The following is a 26934-nucleotide window of genomic DNA, read 5'->3' as shown; positions in this document are numbered from 1 at the left end:
ATATTGCGCCTCACTGCAACTGCCACCCCCAAGCACCTGTCTCACAAAGAAATAGTTTAACTGCTGCTAAGTAAAGGGAATACTGCTGTTAAAAAGCACCTTATTTGTTTAAAGTGTTTACAAACCAAATACACTGCTGTTGAGTTCATTATTGAATATTGTCTGATTGTTGTGATAGTCTGCGATTTAATTTTAATCACTGCCCAGCACTAGTTAAATTGCATTTCAGGACTAAATAAATTTAAAGATACTGAGCTTTACCAAAAGTCCTCATTTGAAGTGAAACTGCATCAACTTAAACCTGCCTGTTTTGCCTATCTTTGCCATCTTAGAGACACTGCTCGGTTGAAATACATGATAGTCTAGTACTGGATTTGCTGTAGGATGTTCCCATTTTCTAGTAATGCACTAGCATGCTTACAAAATTTAATTAAAAGTAGACAGTGTTTCTTGATTTTCTTAAGCAGAATATTAGATTCAGCACAAGCAACACAATATCTTTCATAAACTCGTGTCGGAAATCATAAACTCTTTGCAATTGTGCAATTGTGATTGTAGTTTGACAAAGTGCAGACATTCGCCTGACCTTGCCTCGGTTTATTGTTTTTGAAGTGAAACAATAAACCAGCCTGAGATTTAATGGCCACCATAACACATTTCTTTGCAGGTTCAGTTAATGATATGCTGGCAGGCTCTGCACAATAACTGACCATCGGTTTCATAGTACTTGCTGGGGTACTGCCTTAGCGTTGGCTGTCATTGTTGAATTAAATTTTTTTTGTTTTATTTTTGCAGCTTGTGTTTCTGTTGTCTGTGATACACATATCTATGAAAACTATGCTACTTTCTCACACAACATGAGCGCATGTGGAAACTCCTGCTGTTTTTGAAGAAATTTTTAGTGTCATGAGGAGCAATGTGCCAGTTATTCACTTCCATTATTGAAGTATTTTCACCGTCCTCACTCTGTGGTATCACTTTATCTCAGTTGAGTACAAAATGCATAGGATGTCCTCTCTCCTTTCTAGAATCCCTCTATTCTTCTGAGCTTACATACACTAATGTTAACATTTTGCCCTCATAGTCTTTTTCATTAATGTGTTGAATTGGTCTCAAGTGCCTTTGTTAAATTCATTGTCTATGGCTTTTAGGAAGTAATGATTATTATTGTAATGTTTTATATTGATGTTTTATTTGGACATCCATCCATACATTATCCAACCCGCTATATCCTAACTACAGGGTCACAGGGGTCTGCTGGAGCCAGTCCCAGCCAACACAGGGCGCAAGGCAGGAAACGAACCCCAAGCAGGGTGCCAGCCCACTGCAGGGCACACACACCAAGCACACACATGGGACAATTTAGGATTGCCAGTGCACCTAACCTGCATGTCTTTGGACTGTGGGAGGAAACCCACGCAGACACGGGGAGAACATCCAAACTCCACGCAGGGAGGACCCGGGAAGCAAACCCGGGTCTCCTAACTGCGAGGCATTTATTTGTATATGCTTCTCCAAATCAATTTCCATGTAAGAGGTGATAGTACAGAGGAGCCCAAATTATTTGTGGCATTGAAAGTGCAGTACATAGATAATGAAGTATGCTGAATCCGACATCAACCATAGTAGTCAGTGACAGTTCTCAACTTCAAATAGCTCATTAATCTCTTCCATCGGACTGATTTGACTTCTGTATTTTGGGTTGAACATGAAACCATTCCATAACTTTTGGTCCTTGTGTCATTTCAATTTGGCTGTACTTAATATTAAAGAAGGCAGTGTGTACCATGTAGACACCCACTTCAACATTCATAGATAGATATATATATATATAATACCCTAAGTTCTTGTCAATAAGCCGCGGCTTATCTAAGGAAAAAAGTTGTGAAAATGAAAAAATAGAATATCGGCTTATACATAAGTCCGGCTTATACATCCATCGCGGGGGTTGCGTTCCAGAGCCACCCGCGAAATAAGAATATCCGCGAAGTAGAAACCATATGTTTATATGGTTATTTTTATATTGTCATGCTTGGGTCACAGATTTGCGCAGAAACACAGGAGGTTGTAGAGAGACAGGAACGTTATTCAAACACTGCAAACAAACATTTGTCTCTTTTTCAAAAGTTTAAACTGTGCTCCATGACAAGACAGAGATGACAGTTCCGTCTCACAATTAAAAGAATGCAAACATATCTTCCTCTTCAAAGGAGTGAAGCAAACAAATCAATATGTCTGTTTGGCTTTTAAGTATGCGAAGCACCGCGGCACAAAGTTGTTGAAGGCGGCAGCTCACACCCCCTCCGTCAGGAGCAGACAAAGAGAGAGAGAGAGACAGAGTTTGTTTTTCAGTCAAAAATCAATACGTGCCCTTCGAGCTTTTAAGTATGCGAAGCACTGTGCAGCATGTCTTTTCAGGAATCAGCTTTACAAAAGATAGCAACGTGAAGATAATCTTTCAGCATTTTTAGACGAGCGTCCGTATCGTCTAGGTGTGCAAACAGCCCCCCTGCTCAATCCCCATACGTCAGGATCACAGATAGTCAGCGCAAGAGAGAGAGAACAGTAAAGCCGGGTAGCTTCTCAGCCATCTGCCAATAGCGTCCCTTGTATGAAATCAACTGGGCAAACCAACTGAGGAAGCATGTACCAGAAATTAAAAGACCCATTGTCCGCAGAAATCCGCGATATATATTTAAATATGCTTACATATAAAATCACAATTTAAATGACCGCTACGCGCTCGTGTTGACTCGGCGACGCCCAGAGCAGAAAGAACGCGCCTCCGGCCGCTCCAACCGCGCCATGCGGGGAGTGAGAGAGACGGCAATATCTCACACTCTCTCCCCCCTTAAAGAAATTAAATGGGCGCGAGTGAGACCACTGACCTCCCTCCCTTCTATTAGTTATAGGTTATAGTACGTTCGGCTTATCCATGAGTCCGACTTATCTATGATACGATTTTATTTTAAAAATTCGTATGATTTTTGGTCTCCGGCTAATACATGAGTCCGGCTTATAGACAAGAACTTAGGGTATATAGATATAGATATACAGTGGAACCTCTAGATACGAGTTTAATTCGTTCCAGCACTGAGCTTGTATAGCGAATTTCTCGTATCTAGAACAAACTTCCCCATTGAAAATAATGGAAATCCAGTTAATCCGTTTTGCACCCCAAATATATTAACATAAAAATCAATTTTCCTAACAAATAACACTGATAAATTATATATACTGTAGTCTACCTTTAATAAATAACACTGGTAAATAATATAACTGATTATTAAAAGAATCAAAACAGGTGTCCAAAGTGCAGTAGAGCATTCAATAAATCTTTAAATAAATAATCCTTAAAACAGTTGTGAAGTGGAGGTTTAAAATACACAAGAATAACAATCCTTTAACACGAGGTTAAAACGTCAAAAGGATGCCGTCTTTAAAAAACAGATGACAATCCCCGGTGCTTCTTCTCTGTTAGCGTCTCACCTGCGGGCTCTGCAACAGGCGAGACACTCTTAATGCAGCTGACCTTCTCTACACCGTCCTGCTTCAGCTGTTTGGCTCGCCTGTTCAGCTACACGCGAGCCTGCAGTCACTCACTCGCCCTGCCCGCCCGCCCGCTTGCGCTCGCGCGCTCTCTCTCTCTCTCTTTTCTTTTACTTTTTCTCCCCCTTAACCGGCTCGCGCTTCTCTATATATGCGGGGAGGACATGGCAGCTGCAGCCCATCAGCCACAGGAACAATCATGGATGTGGGCAGTTTCCCACCTGTGCACTTAAGTGAGAAACGCAGACACCGCAGATCGCGGCTCGCAACTGCTACCACGCCCCCTCGCTAAGCCGCGAGCTATACCCACAGCCTGGCTCGTGGCTCGTTACGCGAACCAGTGCTCGTATTTAGATCTGAATTTTTCACTCATACTTTCCTCGTATTTTGAATTTCTCGTATACAGAGGTGATCGTATCTCGAGGTTCCACTGTATATATATATATATAGATATAGATAGATAGATATGCATTGTTTCCAGCTTTCAGATTTGATTCTTGGACTAGTCACCATTTTGTACTTGCTTCCTAAGGTCAGTTGTTTTCCTTGGCTAATAGATAGATAGATAGATAGATACTTTATTAATCCCAATGGGAAATTCACATGTGTAACATAAAGAATTCTGTGGGGAAATATAATTAACCCTGAGAATGGAGGGGAATTAGAAAGAAAATACCGTTTGTTCACTGCAGCTAGAATATGCCTCAGTTCCCAGCTGCCCTTTCCTGAAATGCATCTGTTAAGTGTGAATTTTAGGGATCTACTGTGAAAATCTCTTCTTCAGGAGTTACAATGCATTTGTGTTCAGTACTATGGGGGAACTAATCTAAAACACTAGATTCAAAATTAATAAGGACAGATACACAAACTACCTATATTGGGGGAGTAATTTGTTGTCAAAAGCAAAACAAGTCGTTTTACTAAAACAGCTCAGCTTTAAATTGTCTCCAGTCTTTACTCAATAAATGTCAGACAATGGGAAAACTGTTTGGCTTATGTTCGGAACGGCCAATCATAAACCTGGGTTCTAATTGGGCATAAAGCATTCAACCCAGGCAAGGACAAATTTAGTGGAGGTTCCTTGGTGTGAATTCTTGCTTGGGACGCATCTTGTTCAACTGAGGAAACCACAGAAAAGCTTAATATGTAATGTCAGAGCTTAGGAGTTGCCTAGACTTGAAAAGCCAATATTTGTATGGATGGCAACAAAAACCTCAGAATTAGCCGCTGAGATTATGAATGAGGTGTATTTATGTAAGAAATCGCGGCTAAGTGACTACTCACTGCACGATGTGTACTGATGTTTGGTCATGTTCATGGCCCCAACAGATCGTTTTACCTGTTAAAAAAACATGGATGCAGGTGTCTCAATCTGTCAACAAAGGAAAGAGCTGCATGTCTGACTCTTGCCCTGCTATAAAAGTAAAATAAAAGTCCAAAGAAATGAAAAACGTGTGACTGGACACGCAGGTGGATGAGGTGAGTGGACAATATGGTCAGCATTTTTTACAGAGAGAATTAGAAGTACTTAGTCTATGTAATTTACAATTGTATGTTTTTATTTCGGGTTCTTCCAGTAAAGATTTCCTAAGATGTTTTTGTTATTTGCCATTTAGTTGTACGTGTGTTGCCATGTGATATTTAGACTTTTGAAATCAAAAATGTGAAAATGAGCATGACAACAGCAGTACCCAGTGTACAATATACTGCAGTTGATGCACAATGAAATTTGATAGCTGCATCATTAAATCGGAAATGAATGAAATTCACCAATTTTAAGGAGCAATTGGGCATTGCAACCCAATATCCAAATTCCCCCAACACCCCAAATACTGTACATGAATCGATGGGCAATGAAAATGAAAGCCTTGCCAACTAAGAACATCAGTTGTGAGTTGCACATCAGGCTTTCCCGGCATTAGCTGTCAAGCTGTGTGTTGTAAAAGCAGTAGGAGGACAGCCCAGTGACCCTGAAGTAACAGATCAGATCCAGACTGTGCTGTCGGACAGACAATAGATCAGAGTTGTTGAGTTAGAAATAGAATCTGAAAGCTTAAAAGAACTTGGAGTAAATATTCGGTCAAAACAAAGCTACCTGAAGTGCCAGAGTTGTGACCTAATCCTGACTTTTTATCTTAATGAATCATTTAAAATAAAACCTATAACCTGGTCAGCCCCAAAATGCATTTTTTTGGTTGGATTGTATTTGGAGGGAAGTGATACACATTTGATATGTTTATTTTATTCTTTATTTCCAAAAAAAATGCAGTTTATCTTTAATTGCATTTTTTGCAGACCAAGTAACAAATCGGCAGCCTCCTCGCAATATTTCCAGAACAGTATGACCGGAAACACATGTGTATGCACTGAAGTGGGAAGGTGAAACGTCACAAGTCCAAGAGCACATGAGCGCAGCATTAGGTTGTATACTTTTCAACGGAACATTGATCGGTCGAAGGTCTCATTTAAGCTAATGGGATACAGTGGAAAGTTTATGAACCCAGGAGGCTTCACGCTAATAGTTGCAGACCTCAGTCCAATTGGCTGCCCAGCGGAGCAGCTGAAGTGTGGAGCTGTGGAGGTCTACCGCTGGATCCATCTCGCTTCACAACGTAGACCTTGGTTATTGAAGTTCGCTGCCATGGATGAGGCCTGTCAATTTCTAGAACAGTGCATTTTAAATCAGAGATGGAGTGATTTGCCATTATAAAGAGCCCTGCATTCTAACAGGATTATTTTCCTAAATCCAACACATAGGTTACCCAGTACACACAGTATTTGCATGTTGGAATTTTCCACATGAAAATGTATTAATGTCAAAGAATTTTAAAACATATATAAAATCCAGCGTCTGTCTGTTTCTGTCTGTCTGTCTGTCTTTCATGAGAGAACTACTTAACGGATTTAGATCGTGTCTTTTTTATATCATGAACACTCCAGTTGAGATTACGACTTCTCTCATTGCGCAGATTATCATAGTTCACTTGTAGCAGTGATGTATTTGCGCTAATCTGAGAGAGAGGCTGCGGGCCAAGGAGAGGTGGGAAGTGTGACGTCAGGAGTAGTGAACTGGGCGGGGCCCTGCTCACTCACACGCCAGCCTCCGTTCAAATGGTCTACCTGTTGCCACGCTTTTGAGCGGACCGTGCCTCCATTTAGCTAGCGAGTTTATTGATTTTTAAAGTTTGTCCTGTTTCACTAATATGTGGGCGGAGTCGCGGGGAACAGCTAAAATATATACAGTGCATCCGGAAAGTATTCACAGCGCATCACTTTTTCCACATTTTGTTATGTTACAGCCTTATTCCAAAATGGATTAAATTCATTTTTTTCCTCAGAATTCTACACACAACACCCCATAATGACAACGTGAAAAAAGTTTACTTGAGGTTTTTGCAAATTTATTAAAAATAAAAAAACTGAGAAATCACATGTACATAAGTATTCACAGCCTTTGCTCAATACTTTGTCGATGCACCTTTGGCAGCAATTACAGCTTCAAGTCTTTTTGAATATGATGCCACAAGCTTGGCACACCTATCCTTGGCCAGTTTCGCCCATTCCTCTTTGCAGCACCTCTCAAGCTCCATCAAGAGCGCTCTGGAGCAGGTTTTCATCCAGGATGTCTCTGTACATTGCTGCAGTCATCTTTCCCTTTATCCTGACTAGTCTCCCAGTCCCTGCCACTGAAAAACATCCCCACAGCATGATGCTGCCACCACCATGCTTCACTGTAGGGATGGTATTGGCCTGGTGATGAGCAGTGCCTGGTTTCCTCCAAACGTGATGCCTGGCATTCACACTGAAGAGTTCAATCTTTGTCTCATCAGACCAGAGAATTTTCTTTCTCATGGTCTGAGAGTCCTTCAGGTGCCTTTTGGCAAACTCCAGGCGGCCTGCCATGTGCCTTTTACTAAGGAGTGGCTTCCGTCTGGCCACTCTACCATACAGGCCTGATTGGTGGATTGCTGCAGAGATGGTTGTCCTTCTGGAAGGTTCTCCTCTTTCCACAGAGGACCTCTGGAGCTCTGACAGAGTGACCATCGGGTTCTTGGTCACCTCCCTGACTAAGGCCCTTCTCTCCCGATCGCTCAGTTTAGATGGCCGGCCAGCTCTAGGAAGAGTCCTGGTGGTTTCGAACTTCTTCCACTTACGGATGATGGAGGCCATTGTGCTCATTGGGACCTTCAAAGCAGCAGAAATTTTTCTGTAACCTTCCCCAGATTTGTGCCTCGAGACAATCCTGTCTCGGAGGTCTACGGACAATTCCTTTGACTTCATGCTTGTTTTGTGCTCTGACATGAACTGTCAACTGTGGGACCTTATATAGACAGGTGTGTGCCTTTCCAAATCATGTCCAATCAACTGAATTTACCACAGGTGGACTCCAATTAAGCTGCAGAAACATCTCAAGGATGATCAGGGGAAACAGGATGCACCTGAGCTCAATTTTGAGCTTCACGGCAAAGGCTGTGAATACTTATGTACATGTGATATCTCAATTTTTTTGTTTTTAATAAATTTGCAAAAATCTCAAGTAAACTTTTTTCATGTTGTCATTATGGGGTGTTGTGTGTAGAATTCTGAGGAAAAAAATGAATTTAATCCATTTTGGAATAAGACTGTAACATAACAATATGTGGAAAAAGTGATGTGCTGTGAATACTTTCCGGATGCACTGTATATATAAAATCCAATGTCTGTCTGCTTTTCACGAGAGAACTACTTAACGGGTTTAAATCTGTTTTGTTTTCTGTAATTTTCTTGAACATTCCAGGTTGGTTTTGCAACTTCTCTCATTGCGCTATGTATCATAGTTTGCTTGCGTTTATGATTTATTTGCGCAAATCCGAGAGAGCAGCTGCGGGCCCAGGGAAGTGGGGTGGGGCCCTCCTCACTCCCATGCCAGCCTCGGGGCGTTCCTTACCTCCGCTTAGCTAGTGAACGAGAGAACTACTTAATGGATTTAGATCGTTTTTTTTTTTTTTCTATAATTTGCTTGAACATTCCGGTTGATTTTGTGACTTCTCTCATCTCGCTAAGAATCATAGTTCGCTTGCAGGAGTGATATATATGTGCTGATCTGAGACAGAGACTGCGGGCTGAGGGGAGAGGGACGCGTGATGTCAGGAGTGGGGGGCCAGGCAGGGCCTTCCTCACTGTCCTGTTTCACTACTACGTGGACAGAGCCGCAGGGGACAGCTAGTATATAATATAATATCGTGGTTAATACAGTATTTTGTCCACCTCCCCAGTTTGCCTTTTCACACAGAACTTAAAACTCGGTTTGGTAAATCATCTGTTAACCTTTTCTAGCATTAAGTGCAATTAAATAAATGCAAACCGACCAAGGACACTATACATTGTCTGCATTGTAGCAGTTGCTGTCATGTAATAAAGGGTGACACAATAAATACTACAAGTGACAATATTACACTGAGCCATCGTTCCAATTGTAGCTTTAAAGGAGTCGTCTATTTGTTAAAAATATTGTGGAATTGGCACTGAGTGCCAGAATGATCCTTTGCTCTTCACATGGAATATTTAGGTGTCTTTCTATCCTTAACAAGTTAGAAAATGTACTCCTGCCATAACATTCAGGTACATTTGAGGAATGTGGAGGTACTGTAGTCCTCAGAGGACTGAGTTCAGTAGGCCTGTTCTAGAGCTTCCTCAGTTCATTCGGGATTGAGGGTGCCGTAGCCTTTCCTTCTGAAGAGCAAAAGGCTGGAAACAGGCCTGGGCACACACATAATCACGCACACCATGTTCACACACATTGACAATTTGCAATTGCCAATTAACATAACCTAAATAAATAAAAAAATAAAAAAACCCTTTTGTAATTCTTTCTGTGTTTGAGCATGTCTGGGTGTAGTAATTTTCATGAAATGGGATTTACAAAGCTGTTCAATGTTGACAGATGTTAGGGAGTACAGAATTGAGTGGCAAGCTTTATTTGAGCCACTGACCCTTATGGATATCAGGTGACTGTGGTACTGTGATGGTAAATTATAGGCTAACCAGATTTTCATAGTCCCAAACCGGAACACTTGTGTGGCATGCATGCCCACACTTAAAACCCATCCTCCTTTGTTCAATGGCTGCTTTATCTTACTGTCTTCAGAGAGGGATCAGAGCAAGATTAGATCTTTCACAAAGATCACTTGGCGCCCACCCAGTGCTTGAAGTGTAAAAAAATAAATGGCAGTGCTGTCTGTTTTTGTCAGTTTCTTAGTTGTCCTCGTGATGCTGTTCAAATTTAACTTAAGTTCTTAATAAAGCTTTGTCAGTTTTGAGGATTTTATTATTCATAAATTACTTTGGAGGGTTTATGGGGTCTTGTGCCCCTTGGAGTTTTATAAATATCATATAACTATATTGTGAGGATTTTTGTGTCAGCAGAGCAATGTTTTATTAGATGGGCAGGCTGTTAAAAACGGACATTTTTAATATCCTTCAGCTATTTATCGGAACACATACCCTGAAATTGGCACTGTCCCTGTCATCGAGACATCATGTATGTTCATGTATTGTATTTTGGTTAAAGTTTCAGGAGGGCAAGGAGCTGCAAACCAAGTTTGCCCGTGTACAAGTCTGACTGTGAACCCAGGACAAGTTCTTGGTCAGCACACCAACACAATCGTCTTCATTTATACTGGGCAATCTTAGAGTTACCAGTGAAACCAATATATGTCTTTGGGATATTGCTGGAAAAACCATACAGATATTGGACAGAATTGCAAACTCCACACGATCAATGACCAGGCCAGGCTGTCATTCTAACAGGAATGTATATATCTAGATAGACATCACAATATCAACACGGGGTGGGCAAAGGTAGGTTTACAGTTGAGAGTATGCAAAATCACAAAGTTTATTCATTTATTATTATTTATTTATTTGTATTATGTGTCTTATTATTATTGTTGTTGTTATTAGCAAATAGACTGCAGGAATGCATAATTAATGGAGGCTGGCAATTTGAGCACTTATAAGATTATACCTAAGTACACTGGTGACATTTGTGACATTCTTTTGAGTTAATAAAGTTAATAAAACTATTGAGTTAATAAAGATATTGTAATAATCATAACCTGCATGTCTCTTTCCATATGATCAACTGTAAAACTACTTTAGCCCGCTTTTGTTTTTTTCTACAGTGAATAAATTCTGAGTATTAGAGTATGTATTGATTTAGAAGAGTGTTGACACCCCAGTTTAGGTTACTTTCACATTCAAAACCAGTATAAGAGAAGAGGCATCCAGTTTAGATTGCCATCATTTACACATCAGTCCTATTCAAATATGCTACTTGAAATATTTGATTCAGATCACACTTTTGAATGTGAATGTAAGTAATAACTTCTTGTCATTCTCACTATCACACCTACATGCAGGTCAAACAACTTCGTCTAGAACGAGAGCGCGAGAAGGCCATGCGAGAGCAGGAGCTGGAAATGCTGCAGCGTGAGAAGGAGGCTGAGCATTTCAAGACATGGGCAGAGCAAGAGGACAACTTCCACCTTCACCAAGCCAAGCTGCGGTAACAGACCCTCTTGCTCTGTGGTAACACTTGGTTGCAGGGTGTTTTTAACTATTCAACTCATAGACTTCTTTCTTACAGCTCAAAAATACGAATTCGTGATGGAAGGGCCAAGCCAATTGACCTGCTGGCTAAATATATCAGTGCAGAAGATGATGACCTTGCTGTTGAAATGCACGAGCCTTACACATTCCTGACTGGCTTAACTGTGTCTGACATGGATGACTTGCTGGAGGACATCAAGGTAGAAAGTGGAGCTTTGCTACAGTCAAGCTGCTTTTCTCTCTCTCTCTATCTGTCTGTCTGTCTCTCTCTCTCCCTCTCTCAGTTTTTGGCTAATTCTCAGTCTTCAAAGCTGGCTAAGAAACCTGACCTCTCTCCTTGTTGTCTAGGTGTACATGGAACTAGAACAAGGGAAGAATGTAGATTTCTGGAGAGACATGACTACAATCACAGAAGACGAAATCAACAAGCTCCGCAAGTTGGAAGCTTCTGGGAAAGGGCCAGGTAAATACTCGAGCAGCCATATCGGTGTTCAAAAGCATTTCTGTTTGTCTTCCTGTTGGTTTTCTTGACTGTGGTTCTTGTGCTTGGGTTACTGAAGTGAGCTGTTTCAAAAATGGATGGATGTATGGATGGCCTTAGACAAAAAAATGCTTATTATAACAATACATCTGATTGGGAAAATGGGGGTGACAAAACTTTTCTTGTCACGAAGCCTTTCCAGGGTCAATGTAAATAGACGAGAAGGAGTTACATAAAACAGTGAAAGAGTTGGAGTTGAAAGACATTCAGAGGAAAATATAAGGCATAAGGTGATGGGTAACACATATGTGGGAAATGTCCACCAAGAATAAATGTCTGTGCAGTACAATGTTGGATTTGTTACCACTATTATTGGGAAAGGGTGACTGTGACCATATATGGTTTTGGGGCCTGTAACTTGCATTTCCCTCTGTACGTATCAGAATGGCAAGTCCATCTCATTTGCTTTTGCTGCGTACTGAAGATGTCTGGGTTTGAGATCAAAAAGACAAGTATGAGACAAAATTTCAGAATTTCATCTTTAATTTCCTGGTATTGACTTGTAGATGTGTTGAGCAGTATAGAAGATAGCACCTTTTGTGGCAGACCATCCAATTATTTAGGTGAGCAAAACTACAGGAACAGACTTAAAGTAAATAAAACTTTATATGTAATTGCATAACTCTTGCTTGAAACAACTATCTCAAGTCTGTGATTTACTGTCACTAAACATAGGATATCTGGAAGTAAATAAAACCGTAAAGTAATGTTTAAAATGCAGACATTAGTTACTGCAGACATTTTTTCATAACCTAATTACAGAAGCTACTTTGCTGTCGCCTGTGTTCAGTACTGGAGTGTTTCCATCAGTGATGGCCACGTTTAACATGAACTCAAATGCAAATGCGTTTTCTCCCCAACAATCAAGTCAGCAGAAAAGATGAAAGCATTGTGTGGGGCAATGGCAGTGGGTCACATAAGCTGTGGTAAGGTGGCCAGCTCTGACAGCGGTATGGCTTTAAAAAGTCAGTAGCGTTTGTAAAGTCAAGTGGTCATTTCCTTCAGAGTGTGAAAAATTTACTGTCTTTGTACTGAGTGATATAATGCTGATTGCAGACTTATTAAACACTAAAAATATTATTAAATAAATGATTAAATCCCCCCTGGGGAAAAAGAAAGAGAGAGGAGAGAGAGTGAGTCTGTCTGTCTGTCTGTCTAACATGCATACAATTAGGAAATAAATATGATAGCACTGTTTATATTATACAACAGTGCTTAAAAGCTGCGTGTTTCATATTAAGCCTTTTCCATTCTGGTGCATTATGGAAATCAAAATCCAAACATTCACATAAACATGAGCAAAAGTATTTGTACGAAAACAGCTGCAGCCATGTTGATATTTGTGGTAACTATTGCTCTATTTACACAAACAAAGAAAGAAATGTTCACAAGCTTTTTCAGTTTTCACATGAGAAATAGTGTGGTGTGCCACTGAAGGAATTTTAGCCATGGATTTTGGAAGCACTGAACTTTGTCTTACAGGAAACAAAATGGACAAAAATATAAATAACCATATGATGTAAAAACGTTCTTGGTGTATTGATGATAAAGTACACTAAAGAACTGCAATGCTATACTGTATACATCCCCACTCCAAAAACTATGGTCAACACAGTTGTTTCATTCTGCTTTCACATCTTAGGCGTGCTCTTTTGTGTGCTGTTTTAATAATAATAATAATTCATTACATTTATATAGCGCTTTTCTCAGTACTTGTGTTAAATGGATACAGGCACACTTCATTTCTGGGTTATTTGTGATTTCCAATCACATATTACATCAGCAGTGTCCAGAGTGTGTTTGCTGTAAATACAGAAGATAACTAGAATCCTTCTCTTGACAAAAGTTAGTGTTTTGCTGTCTTACGCCAATGTCTTATTGCACAACTTCTAGTCAGAGGAGGTTGTCAAACATGATGACTGCAGTTACTGATGTCCTTGCCTTAGATGTTCAATTTACACAACTAGAAATCACTAGAAATGTTGGATTATGCGAATGTGTGTCAACTTTACAGCACATTTTCACATTTCCAAAGTATGGCTGTTTTCTCTGATAACCATTAACATGCTGCCTGATGGAGCCAGTGCCCGCGCCCATGCTAAGGGTTTTACAGGTATAGTGAATTCAGAAGCAATTTCCCCGCTTTTTTGGTCTTTCTATCGTGGTACAAAAAAAAAAAAACGCTAAACATCAGACAGATGAGCCTGACTTGTATATGTGAGTTTCAAAACACCCGTAGTTCTTATTTCTTGTTGCTGCACTGTGTGCATTCTACTTCATAATAATAATAATAATAATACATTTTATTTGTATAGCACCTTTCCCATGCTCAAGGCGCTTGGTGAGCACTATTACACTTCAGGCACTTCAGGGTGAGCGCTCATTGGTTGTCCGCTGTAGTGTACACAGGGCCCACCGCATGACTTGAGATAAAATGAAAATTGATTTTGTAGGGTTAGTCTCAGACTGGTTGGACTGAGTTGCTGGGTTTGTCAGATTACCGTGACTGCAGTAAGTTTATGTAAATGAAGTCTACAACTGAAAATCCCTGAAAAAGTTGTGTAATTTGACAGGGCCTTTAAACAAACCTCAAACAATAAACAAGGCAACAGCCAAATTAGCCACTTTGAAGTCAGTTTATTGGCATGATGTGTCTCTTTTTTTTTGTTTTTTTTCCTTCCTCTGTAAAATTATGATATCACACAACTCTTAACAAAGCAGGCGTCTGGAGCAAATAACAGCATGCCCTGACTGTGAAAAACATCTTAGCTTCAAAAATACCAGACATACCCTCAAGGACTGTTGCAATATCTTATGTATATTAAAGAACAATGTATTCTTTCCTTCAAACAATTATTTTTAGCTATTTTTACATTAGCAAATAAGATATCTGGTGAGTACTGAGTCACTACTTTACAATTACTTTTCTGAAATTGATTAATTAGAAGATTAACCTCCGATTAACTTGTTTGCATTTATGTACGCTTCAGTCACTTATCATCACAGTGTAAACTGTAGCAATTAATCTTAAATTTCATATTCATTTTAGTTATTTATTTATTTTTATTTTCAGTGGAATTATCAACAAACAGATTTTATTTCAAAATTGTTGCATATGTTTATTAATTGCAATAACTCCATTGTCTCCAAATAATAGAAGTACGGATAATGAGGAAATGTCAAAGAGACGCACATTTTTGAGTGGTCAAGAGTCTTTAGCAAACCTGTCTATGTGTGTTCATAACTGCATACAATACAATACAATTTATTTTTGTATAGCCCAAAATCGCACAAGAAGTGCCACAATGGGCATACCCTGTGGTATATTGTGGAAGGTGCTAGAAGAGAGTATTGTTTCTGGGCTACTGCTGTGTGCCAGTTATTGATCCAGTGAGAGTTGTGCTTGTATACCCACAGTTGAGTTTGTCTAAGGTGGGCGTAGTATGTGGACTTTGTCTTCTTTCAAGGACAAAATTTAAAAGTACAGGCTGAGACTTGGAACTTCTACAGTTTATTCTTAAGGACTGGAGTATAATATCTCTTGGAGGTTGAACCTCTGCTGTTCACAAATGATGAGGTATTATTGGCCTCATCAAATTATGAGCTGTGCCGCACAATGCCAAATTTATTTATAGAGCACATTTAAAACAACATCAGTAGTGCTGTAGCCAAAGTTCTTTACAATAAACATAAATAGAATAAAATACAATAAAACACAATACAAACCAGCAGTAAATTGAAACAAAAGAAATGACTAAGAGGAAGGAACTATCAGTGTCACTGAAGGTCACGGAAAGCTACGGAATAGAAAGGCGTCTTCAATTTAGTTTTAAACAGTCCAATTGAGGTGACTCCTTAATGTAATAATGTAAAGAATTCATGAGGGACAACAAGAGATGACTGACCGGTAGATCTAAGCTCTCTGGGTGGCTGGTGTATAACACGCAATTCAGATAAATAGGTGGGAGCATACCCATGTATTAATTTAAAAACCAGCAGCAAAATTTTAAAATCAATTCTGAAACTAACAGGCAGCCATTGTAAAGAAGCTAATATTGAAGTAAACAGAATCAAACTTTCTTGCCCTCACCAAAAAAATGGGCAGCAGCATTCTGGGCCAACTGCAACCTGCATTTAGGGATTTCTCATAATACGACAAGTTGTAGTAATCAAGCCGAGGAAAAGGTGAAAGCACAAGTAACTTTCTCATTGTCCCTAGGAGATAAAGGCACCTTGACTAAAAGACAAAGCTGTAAAAGGTAACTCTTGACCGCAGAATTTATCTGTTTCTCAAAAGAGAGATTACTATCAAAACTAACCCCAAGATTCCAAACATGAGGTTTGCAAAAGTCTGCAAAAGAGCCAAAGGGAGTTGAAAACCAATCTGAGCTTTGGCCGGAGGACCAGCGATAAATCAGCACTTGCGTTTTATTTTGGTTAAGACAATTATCAGCCATCAAGGATCTTAGTTCTACAAGACAACTGTGCAGCCGATTCATTGCAGAGTTACATACAGGAATATAAACCTGTGTGTCATCAGCATAACAATAAAATGAAACAATAACCTTCCTAAAAACATCTCCTATAGGATGAAAATAAAATAGGACCCAGAATGGATCCCTAGAGAACAGCACATTTAACAGGAGCAGAAGACGAAAAAGAGGAAGTGAAAGTCACTGAAAAGTGTCTACCAGTTAGATGCCACCTGAACCAGTTACAAGCAGCCCCTTTAAACTGCAACTGCAAGAGCACTGCAGCATTTCTTAGCTGAGTGTGGTGTAGCCGGGCTAAGACCTGACACCTTCAAATCTGAGGTCATGGGCCTCTCCTGGAAAACAATAACCTACTCCTGGCAGGTTAAAGGGGATTAGCTGTCCCAAGTGGAGGAGTTCAGAGATCTTATGGTCTTGCTCATAAGTTGATGATCACGAGATATTCCAAGCAGTCAGCAAGAACAATTACTGATAGCTGTATTGGACTGTGGTGGTGAGGTAAGAGCTAAGTCTTTGGACATAGTTTTTAAAATAGCAGTCCGTCTGCATCCCAATCATTGTATACGTTCATGAGTTCCAGATAGTGCCTGAAGGAATGACCCTGCATATTTGGTTTTCAGCACTCTCTAATGCTATCAGTTGAAATACCCATATTAGTCATTTTATTACCTTTCATCCCACCTCCTTTGCCAACATCCATATATCACCACACAAAGCTTGCACATCGTGAAGGGGGCCGGGAGCGGTTTGGAATTCAGCCTATGCGTGTTGCTACCTGTTAATCTCCTAGCATCCACTTACTATCCATCAGTGTGGAGGTGAGCTCTTCAATAGCAGACGAAATTAGTGCCAGTGACTGAAGGGAAAGCTCCCGACAGAAGAAAACTCTAGAAATGGTGATAGTGAAACATGTAACCTGTTGATGTAGCTTCACTTTATTCTTTATTTTAGGACGGCACAATAATACAGTGCTCAGCATTGTTGCCTCATATTGAGTGTCAGTCCCACAACTGGTCACTGACTATGCAGAATTAGCACATTCTTCCATTTCTGCATGGGTTTTCTTTTTTTTTTTTATTGATTTTATTAAAATCAAATAACATTCCATACAAATAACTTAAGTTTTACAAAAAAAGGATGGAAACAAATCAACCCTCAACCTGAGAAGGAGAGCTAGGCCAGCAGAGTAAAACTTGAAGCTAGTAAAAATAAGTAAATAGTGTGATATGAAGAGACACAAGACATGGAAAAGGTTTAGGGCAGCCACCCGTGTAATTCTGTATCCTGGCTGCAAAAAGTAAATGTTTGAGGTTAAGTCAAGTTAACAAGACAAGAGTCCAAAACAGAACTGAAGTCCAGGGGAAAGGAGTGAGGCTTTATAGGAAGTCTGGGGGAAGTGATGTCGCCCTCGGGACCAGAAGTGATGTCGTCCTCGGGGCCGGGACCGGAAGTGGCGTGTCTTAAGTCGAGGCAGTGGCTCCTGGTAGGATTTTCCGGGAAAGGTCTGCAGGGAACTCAGAAAGAGCATTAGTGCACCCCACCATCCCCTGGGCAGATGTGTTACCATTCTTCTCCAAGCCCTTCAGCTGTCTCCTATTCACACTTGTGTGACAATAGATAAATTAATCTTAATACATAATTCGCCAGCCTCCTCACTCACTCACGTCCGTCCGAAACCGAATGCACAGTCGCCTTCTGCGCAGCTGCCCGAAAAACCTTACGAGACCGACATCGCGGCAGGCGGCGGATTTACGGCCACGAAAATTCAAAGAGAAAGGGACTTCGACCGACATCCAACCCCGACATAGCGGCAGGTGGCAGATTTATGGCCGCAAAAATTCAAAGAGAAAGGCCACTTCGATTAAAGCTCTAGAGGCCTGAAAGGCGATTTTGACTACAGCTCGAGGCCTAATTACGCATTCATTCAATACACCTATATCAGGTTTGTGGTGCTTATACTTATTACTATTCCACTCATGCCTGTTTCATCTTATATTATCGAAATGGGCTCTTTGTCTAGTAAATGAATAAAGATCCATCCATCCATCCATTATCTAACCCGCTGAATCCGAACACAGGGTCACGGGGGTCTGCTGGAGCCAATCCCAGCCAACACAGGGCACAAGGCAGGAAACAATCCCAGGCAGGGTGCCAACCCACCGCAGGACACACACAAACACACCAAGCACACACTAAGGCCAATTTAGAATCGCCAATCCACCTAACCTGCATGTCTTTGGACTGTGGGAGGAAACCCACGCAGACACGGGGAGAACATGCAAACTCCACGCAGGGAGGACCCGGGAAGTGAACCCGGGTCTCCGAACTGTGAGGCAGCAGCGCTAGCACTGCGCCACCGTGCCGCCATGAATAAAGATACATGGAGTAAAAGAGGGGAGAGAATCTGCTTCCTCAGTGCTTTAAATGCTTATTCTAAAATGTTATTGATGAGATCCTTCCAGGTTTTGAAAAAGTTTTGCTCAGATCCTCTAAGTGAGAATTTGATTTTTTCCAGTTTCAAATAATATTAAACATCAGTTACTCACTGACTTAAAAGAGGAGAGATAGGATTCTTCTAATTGAGCCAAGATACGTCTACGTGCCAATAGTGAAGTAAAGACAATCACAGTTTGTTTGTCCTTCTCCACTTTAAGCCCCTCTGTAAGACCACCAAACACAGCTGTTAGTGGATTAGGGGGATTGTGTCACCGAGGCTGTCTGAGGGGCATTTAAAGATTTTGGTCCAGCATGTTGATAGTTTGGTGCAGGCCCAAAACGTGGCCTAGTGAGGCTGGAGCGCAATTGTAGCGTTACCCTGCAAACATTTTGGACAATTTTAAACGAGAGAGATGTGCTCGATTTATATAATTTTGAGTTGAATAATTCTAAGCTTTGTGCATATGGGGCTTGAGTGAATTCTGTGCACTGCTACCTTCCACTCCTTTTCTGACATGTTGAGTGAGAGATCCTTTTCCCATTGTCCTCTGGGATCTTTGAAAGGCAGGGACTGTAAAATGTTTTATATATTAAGGAGATGCTGTCTGAGTCCTCAGGACTGAGCAATATTTATTACAAGTAGGTGGGAGGTGAGGGAAATTGGGCAGGTTCTGTTTAACAAAGTTTTTTAATTTGAAGGTAGTGAAAGACTTGTGTTGCTGGAAAGTTCAATTTGGAGTATAATTGTTCGTAGGATGCATGGTTTTTCTAAATTGGGTTGCTCCATGATTTGTTCTCGATTCTGCTGGGATAGGCACTTGACATCCCTGCCACCTTGGATGGGAATATTTGGGATTGGAAAGTGCTAAGTGAAAAAACTCTTTGCAAAGCCCACACATTAAGCTGGATGAATGCTAAACTCTTGTCTCTTCTGGCTCTTAAGGAACAGTCTTACTGTGGTTTTGTTCCATATCATTAAAAAACACGACTTCATTCTTAAATTATGGAAGATGGACTTGCAAAGACTTTTTTTTCTGTGAACTGTAAATATTAGTAAGTAGTAGTGTTGAAAGTTTGCCCACTTCCAGATCATTTTCATTATAAACTGATGCACATAGTCAGTCTAAGCATAATGGCTGGCGTATACACTGCTGTACTTCAGAGTTTGGCCTACAAAGTCTCAGCAGTTTCCTTTCATTTCATAGACTTAGTTTTGGTGATTACAGCAACACCGGTGTTACCTAAAGATGTGTGGTGAGGGAGTTTTTATCGTACATTCACTCAGCCAATGTGATGTACTCATTTATATAATCCCTGTATGATCTTTTTAACTAACTACAGGCCCACAGTACCTACTATAATTATAGTACAGTAACCATAAACGGTTTGTACTGGAGATTTGCTAAGCATGTTAGCGTGTGATTTGGCAGCGCATTTGTGTGGCCATCTGATAAGACTGCTTCGGATCCTTCATTCATAAGTCTTATATCGCATTGCTGGACCATGTCAGTTTAAACGACTGAAAATTACTGGTAATGTCACATTTGTCGTGATCACATGCTGACAACCCCGCACAATCGTCGTTGCCTCTTTCTCCAACAGTTAATACCAGACTGCCTGATGGAATCGATGTTTAACAAAGGGTTAATAGCTCGAGCGAGATCAGCAACACTCTCGGCCCCTTGTTTCTTTTTTCCATTCTGTTATGGTATGTAACACAGGAGGCATCAGACAGACAAGCCTCTCTGTTGTTTAGGCCAAAAACCCTCGTGCTGCCTGATGGAGGGTTAACAGCTGCAGCAAGTTCAGCCGCAGTCTCGGCCCTTTATTTCTTTTTTCCGTTCTGTTTTAGTACATAAAACAGGAGACATCAGAAAGCTGAGCCTTTTGTCTGTTTGTGAGGTTCAAAACACCCACATTCCTTATTCCTCATCGCTGCATTAAATGCATTGTACTCTTGGTGTGTTCATTGGTTATCGCCTCTCCAGCACACAGCGCCCATGTGACTCACTACGACTGAGTTGCCCCTCTGTCTTAACTCTTTGAGGGCTGAATATATTTTCCAAAAAACAATGGTTTCATTCAGAAATCAACATAAAACATCTGTTGCTGCATGCTGTGGCTGCCAGTTTGCCAAGAATGTGCGTCAGGCTTGCTGCCAGGCTGTCTTCGCGTGCCTGGGACATCAGCAGTGGTCACGGTAGCAGTGCATTATAATCTTTTTTCTACCTTTTATCATTGTTAAGTGGCAGTCCTCTCTGGCGAACACTGTCAGTACCATGATTAGCTGGGCACCGATCAGCTGAAGCTGGAACCTCACATTCGTTTTCGAGTCCGACAAGTCCTAGTCCAATTCAGAGATAATGGGCAAAGCGTCATCCACAGAGTATTTTGCTTTACGCGTTCACTTTGACCTTTTGCCAGATTTCAGTGCCATTTTTGCCATTGTGTGCACCTTGCTACTCACGAGAGCGCAGGGAATCTCGGTCAAACCAATGAATCTAACTTTCCTTCTAGCAACGAGTGTCCAACTAAAATGTAACGGTTGGTTTTGTCACAGTTTACAGTTGATTACCATAGTCAACTCCTCCTTTTAACAAAAGTTGACATCAGCCCTGAAAGAGTTAATCACAGTGAGCTGCTAGGTATGTCACATTAGGTGACTGTCTTCGCAGGATTGTGCCACCAACTGCCTCCAACTTGCTAAGATTATGTAAATGAAAGCTACGTCTGAAAATCAATGGAGAAGTATTCAAAATTGGGGAATGATCTTAATTTGCATGGAGGAACACTGAGTCTGGAATAGCAGTATTTATGCTAACATCTAATCCAAATCAAACTCTTAAGTCTTTGTTTCATATCTGCAGTTCCAGAATTGTTTTAGGAGTATCTTGAGCATTCCAACAGTATTATCTGAAAAGCAGTAACGGCGTAATACACGATTAACGTGCAGTGAATACGCTTGACTTGAGTGTAGTTCCTAGTTTTCATCCCGTTTCTCTGTACGTTTGTTTGCTCAGAGGTTGATGCGCTTGTTGCTTCCTGAGCAGTTCTTCTGTTCTCTACCCTGGTGGCCCGCTTCTTCTCTTCTTCCGTCGGCAACTTTTCGCGTTACAACTGAATAAGTCAGAGTTTGTGTTTTAATTACTTAGTACGTTTTCCTTCATTTTTCACTTAAGCTGGCACTTAAGTTTCAATCTGCCTCAAGAATGATTTAAGATATGAAGAGGTAGGGGAAATGATGGCAAAGGTGGTAGGGATGAGAACGGCGCCCGTACACATGCACCGCCCTGCTGGCCGCTGCTGAGAGTTGATTCTACAATAAAATAAAAATAAAAAGAGGAATACCCTTGGAGGTCAATCATCTCCCTGGAAGCGGACAGTAGACGTCACGTAGTGTATGTGTACCACATTTCCGGTCAGTAGTTCAAACGGTTTGGGGGCTACAGGTGATTTAAAATCCTGGACAGACAAACAGACAGCCACGGTAGCGTATTACATAAGACAATTACACGTCTGTTTAAGTCTTGATTTCAGGCGAGTTCATTGGAGCGGTTGACTCCGTGTGTATTTAAGATTCGGCTAACATGCTGAATATAATGAATGTGGAGAAACTGGAGTGCTGGCTGTTCATGCAGGCCTTGTTTCTTTCTGATCTGCAGGTGATCGTCGAGAAGGCATCAACACTTCAGTCACCACTGATGTTCAGGGGATCTTTAAGGGCAAGACTTTCAACCAGTTGCAGGCATTACATCAGAACATTGAGTGTAAGATTCGGGCAGGAGGCTCCAACCTGGACATTGGCTACTGGGAGAGTCTTCTCCAGCAAGTCAAGGTTTATATGGCACGGGCAAGGTGGGTGTCCAGTCCCAAATGTATTTCACCAGGCAGACTTGACAGTATGGTGGGGTCATGGCATCAAAGTATGTGGAGCAACAGTATTTGTTGTCATAAGTGTTAGTTATGTATGTGTGCCTAGTATGGATGGCTGCTTAGCAGGAGGCCACGGCACTAAAGCAGCAGCGAGTTTGGGAATTCCATTCACATTTATACAGCGCCCTCATTTTGTATGTTTTTATCCTCCTTAGGTTGCGGGAGCGTCACCAGGACGTTTTGCGCCAGAAACTGTACAAGCTGAAGAAGGAGCAGGGAGTGGAGAGTGAGCCGCTATTCCCTATCGTCAGCCAGGAGTCTCCGTCATCAGAGGGGAGGTGAGTCTGCTGTGGTATGAGGGAGCTGGCCTCGTGGTGACAGCTTAACTGAAAGCCCTTGAGGCTGTGTTGGCAGCTGTTCTCAAAAGTGTGGATCACTCATTAAAAAACAAATGGTTAATAGTGAAAGATAATTAGCTGTGGGACGAACTGTGTGTGAAAACTGTCTGACAAAGTGAATGCTTGTTGTCAAATCAATGTATATTTGTATAATACTCTTCACAGAGTACAGGGTCAGAGCACTGTAACAAGTGAACACATTTTGACAAAATACACAATGCACACAAATACAAAATAGGGATTAGTTTAACCCACCTGTACAACAAAGCAATTCCAAACTGAGTAGCGTAGATGGATTCTGACGTTACGTCCCCATTACTGTTACCACTGGGATGTGGCCAGTTGGCAATGTGTCTTCCATGTTTGCAGCAGGTCTCCAATTTTTGGTTCTTTAGGACACTAATACAGAAAACATGGAATAATTTCTGAAATCTTCACTCTGCAGCAGATCTCCCAGCAGTGATGACTCCTCGACCAAGGGGAGCTCCTTAGACCTAGAGGACGTGAAGCAGGAGAGCGAGCAGCCATCTGTGAGTGGCGGGGCAGAGGCCGAGAATGAGGCAGAGCAGCAACTGGGTGACAATGAGGTGGTTTTGACAGAGGAAGACCTCATCCAGCAGAGCCTTGATGACTATGACTCTGGGCGTTACAGTCCCAGCCTACTGCAGCAGTCTGAGCTGCCCCTCGACACTCATGTGGTGGAGCCAGAAGAAGATCTGCACCGTCTACAGCTGGCACGCAAGCAGTTACAGGTGACAGGTAAGGAGAAGCAGCACATGGCAGGAGAGCAGTGTATGAAAGGAATGGAATTTGAGATTACTTCCCACACAGGTGACCGAAAAACGGCAGTTGACTTCATGAACCCCACCAGTTCATTGTGGTTAGTGGCGAACTTCAGGGCTGGGGAGCTGGACTTGAAGTCAGAGTCAAAACTGAGCAGTCCAGGGTCAGAATTGTACAATTCTTAGCTGATTCTTGTTCCTGGACTTGAATTTGAGATCATTCACTAAGGAGAGCTACATCTCTAGCTCTGACGTCTGTCAGTTTTTAGTGGCAAACACGTCAACATCTCAACTTCAGACGGAAGTCCTTTGCAAGAATGTTGACACCTGCACCCAACTTGGGTTGAAGTGGTTATAGTAAAACTTGAAGCTAGTAAAAATAAATAATTAGATAAATTAATAAATGAATAAAGATACATGGAGTAAAAGAGGGGAGAGAACCTGCTTCCTCAGTGCTTTAAATGCTTATTCTAAAATGTTATTGATGAGATCCTGCCATGTTTTGAAAAAGTTCTGCACAGATTTCTAAGTGAGAATTTGATTTTTTCCAGTTTCAAATAATATAAAGCATCAGTTACCAACTGACTTGGAATAGGAGAGTTAGGATTCTTCCAGCTGAGCAAAATAAGACTACGTGCCAATAGTGAAGTAAAGACAATCACAGTTTGTCCTTCTCCACTTTAAGCCCCTCTGTGAGCCCACCAAACACAGCTGTTAGTGGATTAGGTGGATTGTGACACCGAGGTTGTCTGAAAGGCAATTAAAAATCTTGGTCCAAAATTATGTTAATTTGGTGCAGGCCCAGTGAGGCTGGAGCTCGATCGTAATGTTCTCAGGTTGTTTTTTACCCTGGAAACATTTTGGACAATTTTAAATGACAGATGCGCTTGATAAAAGATTTTAAGTTGAGTGATTGTATGCTTTGCACATATGGAGTTCGAGTGAATTCTCTGCATTGCTACCTTCCACTCCTTTTCTGAGATGTTGAGTGAGAGATCCTTTTCCCGTGTCCTCTTGGATCTTTGAAAGGCAGGGACGGTAAAATGGTTTTCTATATTACGGAGATGCTGTCTGAGTCCTCGAGACTGAGCAGTATTTTTTCCAGTAATAGAGGGATGTGGGAGGTGAGGAAAATCGGGCAGGTTCTGTTTAACAAAGTTTCATATTTGAAGATAGTGAAAGAAATGTGTTGCTGGAAAGTTAAATTTGGATAGTAATTGTTCGTAGGATGCAAAGACATTGTCTATGTACAGATCTCTAAGTGATTTAATCCCAAATGTTTTCCAGACATTAAACACTGCATATGTTTGAGAGGGTGGGAAAAGGTGGTTCTCATGCAGAGGGGCCACCGATGAAAGCTGCTCCATATTAAAGTTGGTTCCATATTCTAATTGAGTGAAGCACAGTTGGGTTGTTAGTATATTGGCGATAACTTGTATTTATTGGGGTGCAAAGCAAGGAATATAAAGAAGTACTGCAGGATTTTATTTCTATTGCGGACCAAGCCTGTGTGTGTTCATCTATTTGTGTTCAGGTTTTAATAGTTTGTATGTTTGCTGCCCAGTAATAAAACTGAAAGTTAGGTAGAGCCATGCCACCTTCTGCTTAGGTCTTTGTAAGGTCGCCCTTTGGATACGTGGATGTTTTGAATTCCAAATTAATGAGGTTATGGTTGAGTCTAATTTCTTTAAAAATGATCTATTGATGTACAGTAATCCCTCCTCCATCGCGGGGGTTGCGTTCCAGAGCCACCCACGAAATAAGAAAATCCGCAAAGTAGAAACCATATGTTTATATGGTTATTTTTATATTGTCATGCTTGGGTCACAGATTTGCGCAGAAACACAGGAGGTTGTAGAGAGACAGGAACGTTATTCAAACACTGCAAACAAACATTTGTCTCTTTTTCAAAAGTTTAAACTGTGCTCCATGACAAGACAGAGATGACAGTTCAGTCTCACAATTAAAAGAATGCAAACATATCTTCCTCTTCAAAGGAGTGCGTGTCAGGAGCACAGAATGTCACATAGATAGAGAAAACAATCTCTAGCAAACAAATCAATAGGGCTGTTTGGCTTTTAAGTATGCAAGCACCACGGCACAAAGCAGTTGAAGGCGGCAGCTCACACCCCCTCCGTCAGGAGCAGACAAAGAGAGAGAGATAGAGAGAGACAGAGTTTGTTTTTCAATCAAAAATTAATACGTGCCCTTCGAGCTTTTAAGTATGCGAAGCACCGTGCAGCATGTCGTTTCAGGAAGCAGCTGCACAAAAGATAGCAACGTGAAGATAATCTTTCAGCATTTTTAGACGAGCGTCCGTATCGTCTAGGTGTGCGAACAGCCCCCCTGCTCACACCCCCTACGTCAGGATCAGAGAAAGTCAGCGCAAGAGAGAGAGAAAAGTAAGTTGGGTAGCTTCTCAGCCATCTGCCAATAGCGTCCCTTGTATGAAATCAACTGGGCAAACCAACTGAGGAAGCATGTACCAGAAATTAAAAGACCCATTGTCCGCAGAAATCCGCGAACCAGCAAAAAATCCGCGATATATATTTAAATATGCTTACATATAAAATCCGCGATGGAGTGAAGCCGCGAAAGGCGAAGTGCGATATAGCGAGGGATCACTGTATATTGGAATGTTCTGAAATAAAAAGAGAAGCTTAGGAAGGATATTCATCTTAATAACGTTAATTCTTCCAGCTAAAGTGAGATGAAGGGTTGACCATCTGTGCAAGTCTTGATTTTTTCCATACAGTTAAACACTTTAGTGATGCAAAAATGCCTCCATCAGTCCTTTATGTGACAAGATCTTAACAATGGCGGCTTTAGGTCTTCATAACACTTGGAAAACATCAGTATGTCGGTTATTCATTTATGTGCCGTGCGGCGGATTGTCATGATGGTAAAATGAGTTGTTAATATGAAGGATTCGCGGCTCTTGTGCTAAATAACCAAAGAGAGAGACGTGTGTCAGTTCAGTTCGCTCCAAGCACGGCATCGTGACGTTTGGTTAGTCGGGATGAGCAAACACTTCAGTGATGCTTTGTAAGTGTAATGAAGACCTAAAGAAGTGTGTGTTACGGTAAATGATTATTAGTTGCATTTTTTGCATTTCCTACACTAAAGTGGTACCCAGCATAGTAACGTCTCCTATAAAAAGCTGCAGTTATAATCCTCGCATACGTACATTTCTGTGAGGGGGAATGCGTTTGTAATGACTCCATAACTCTGATGAACTTTAAAGATATTTTATAAAGCATGAAATGAAATGT

At 41.1% G+C, this 26934-nt stretch overlaps 3 protein-coding genes across 4 annotated transcripts in view; 2 read left to right on the top strand and 1 right to left on the bottom strand.

The window, feature by feature from the left end:
- Positions 1-26934, top strand: part of ap3d1 (adaptor related protein complex 3 subunit delta 1) — a 1136182-nt gene that overhangs the window by 422737 nt on the left and 686511 nt on the right. The gene's annotated exons all lie outside the window — the stretch shown is intronic.
- theg (theg spermatid protein) overlaps positions 1-26934 on the bottom strand; it is a 455045-nt gene that overhangs the window by 38397 nt on the left and 389714 nt on the right. The gene's annotated exons all lie outside the window — the stretch shown is intronic.
- Positions 1-26934, top strand: part of cactin — a 44695-nt gene that overhangs the window by 17078 nt on the left and 683 nt on the right. Inside the window, exons 4-9 of one of the 2 annotated variants that reach the window (XM_028816421.2) lie at positions 10950-11095; positions 11177-11339; positions 11488-11602; positions 22272-22464; positions 22698-22820; positions 23329-23639. In XM_028816421.2, coding sequence (XP_028672254.1) covers positions 10950-11095; positions 11177-11339; positions 11488-11602; positions 22272-22464; positions 22698-22820; positions 23329-23639 — 1051 coding nt within the window. Of the gene's footprint in view, positions 1-10949; positions 11096-11176; positions 11340-11487; positions 11603-22271; positions 22465-22697; positions 22821-23325; positions 23640-26934 lie in introns of both variants that reach the window. The other variant, XM_028816420.2, reaches the window with a different exon arrangement.

The sequence above is a fragment of the Erpetoichthys calabaricus genome, chromosome 12, assembly GCF_900747795.2.
Source record: "Erpetoichthys calabaricus chromosome 12, fErpCal1.3, whole genome shotgun sequence".
NCBI classification, from domain to species: Eukaryota; Metazoa; Chordata; class Cladistia; order Polypteriformes; family Polypteridae; genus Erpetoichthys; species Erpetoichthys calabaricus.
The sequence above is the reverse complement of the archived record's forward strand: the minus strand, read 5'-3'. Positions and strand labels throughout refer to the sequence as shown.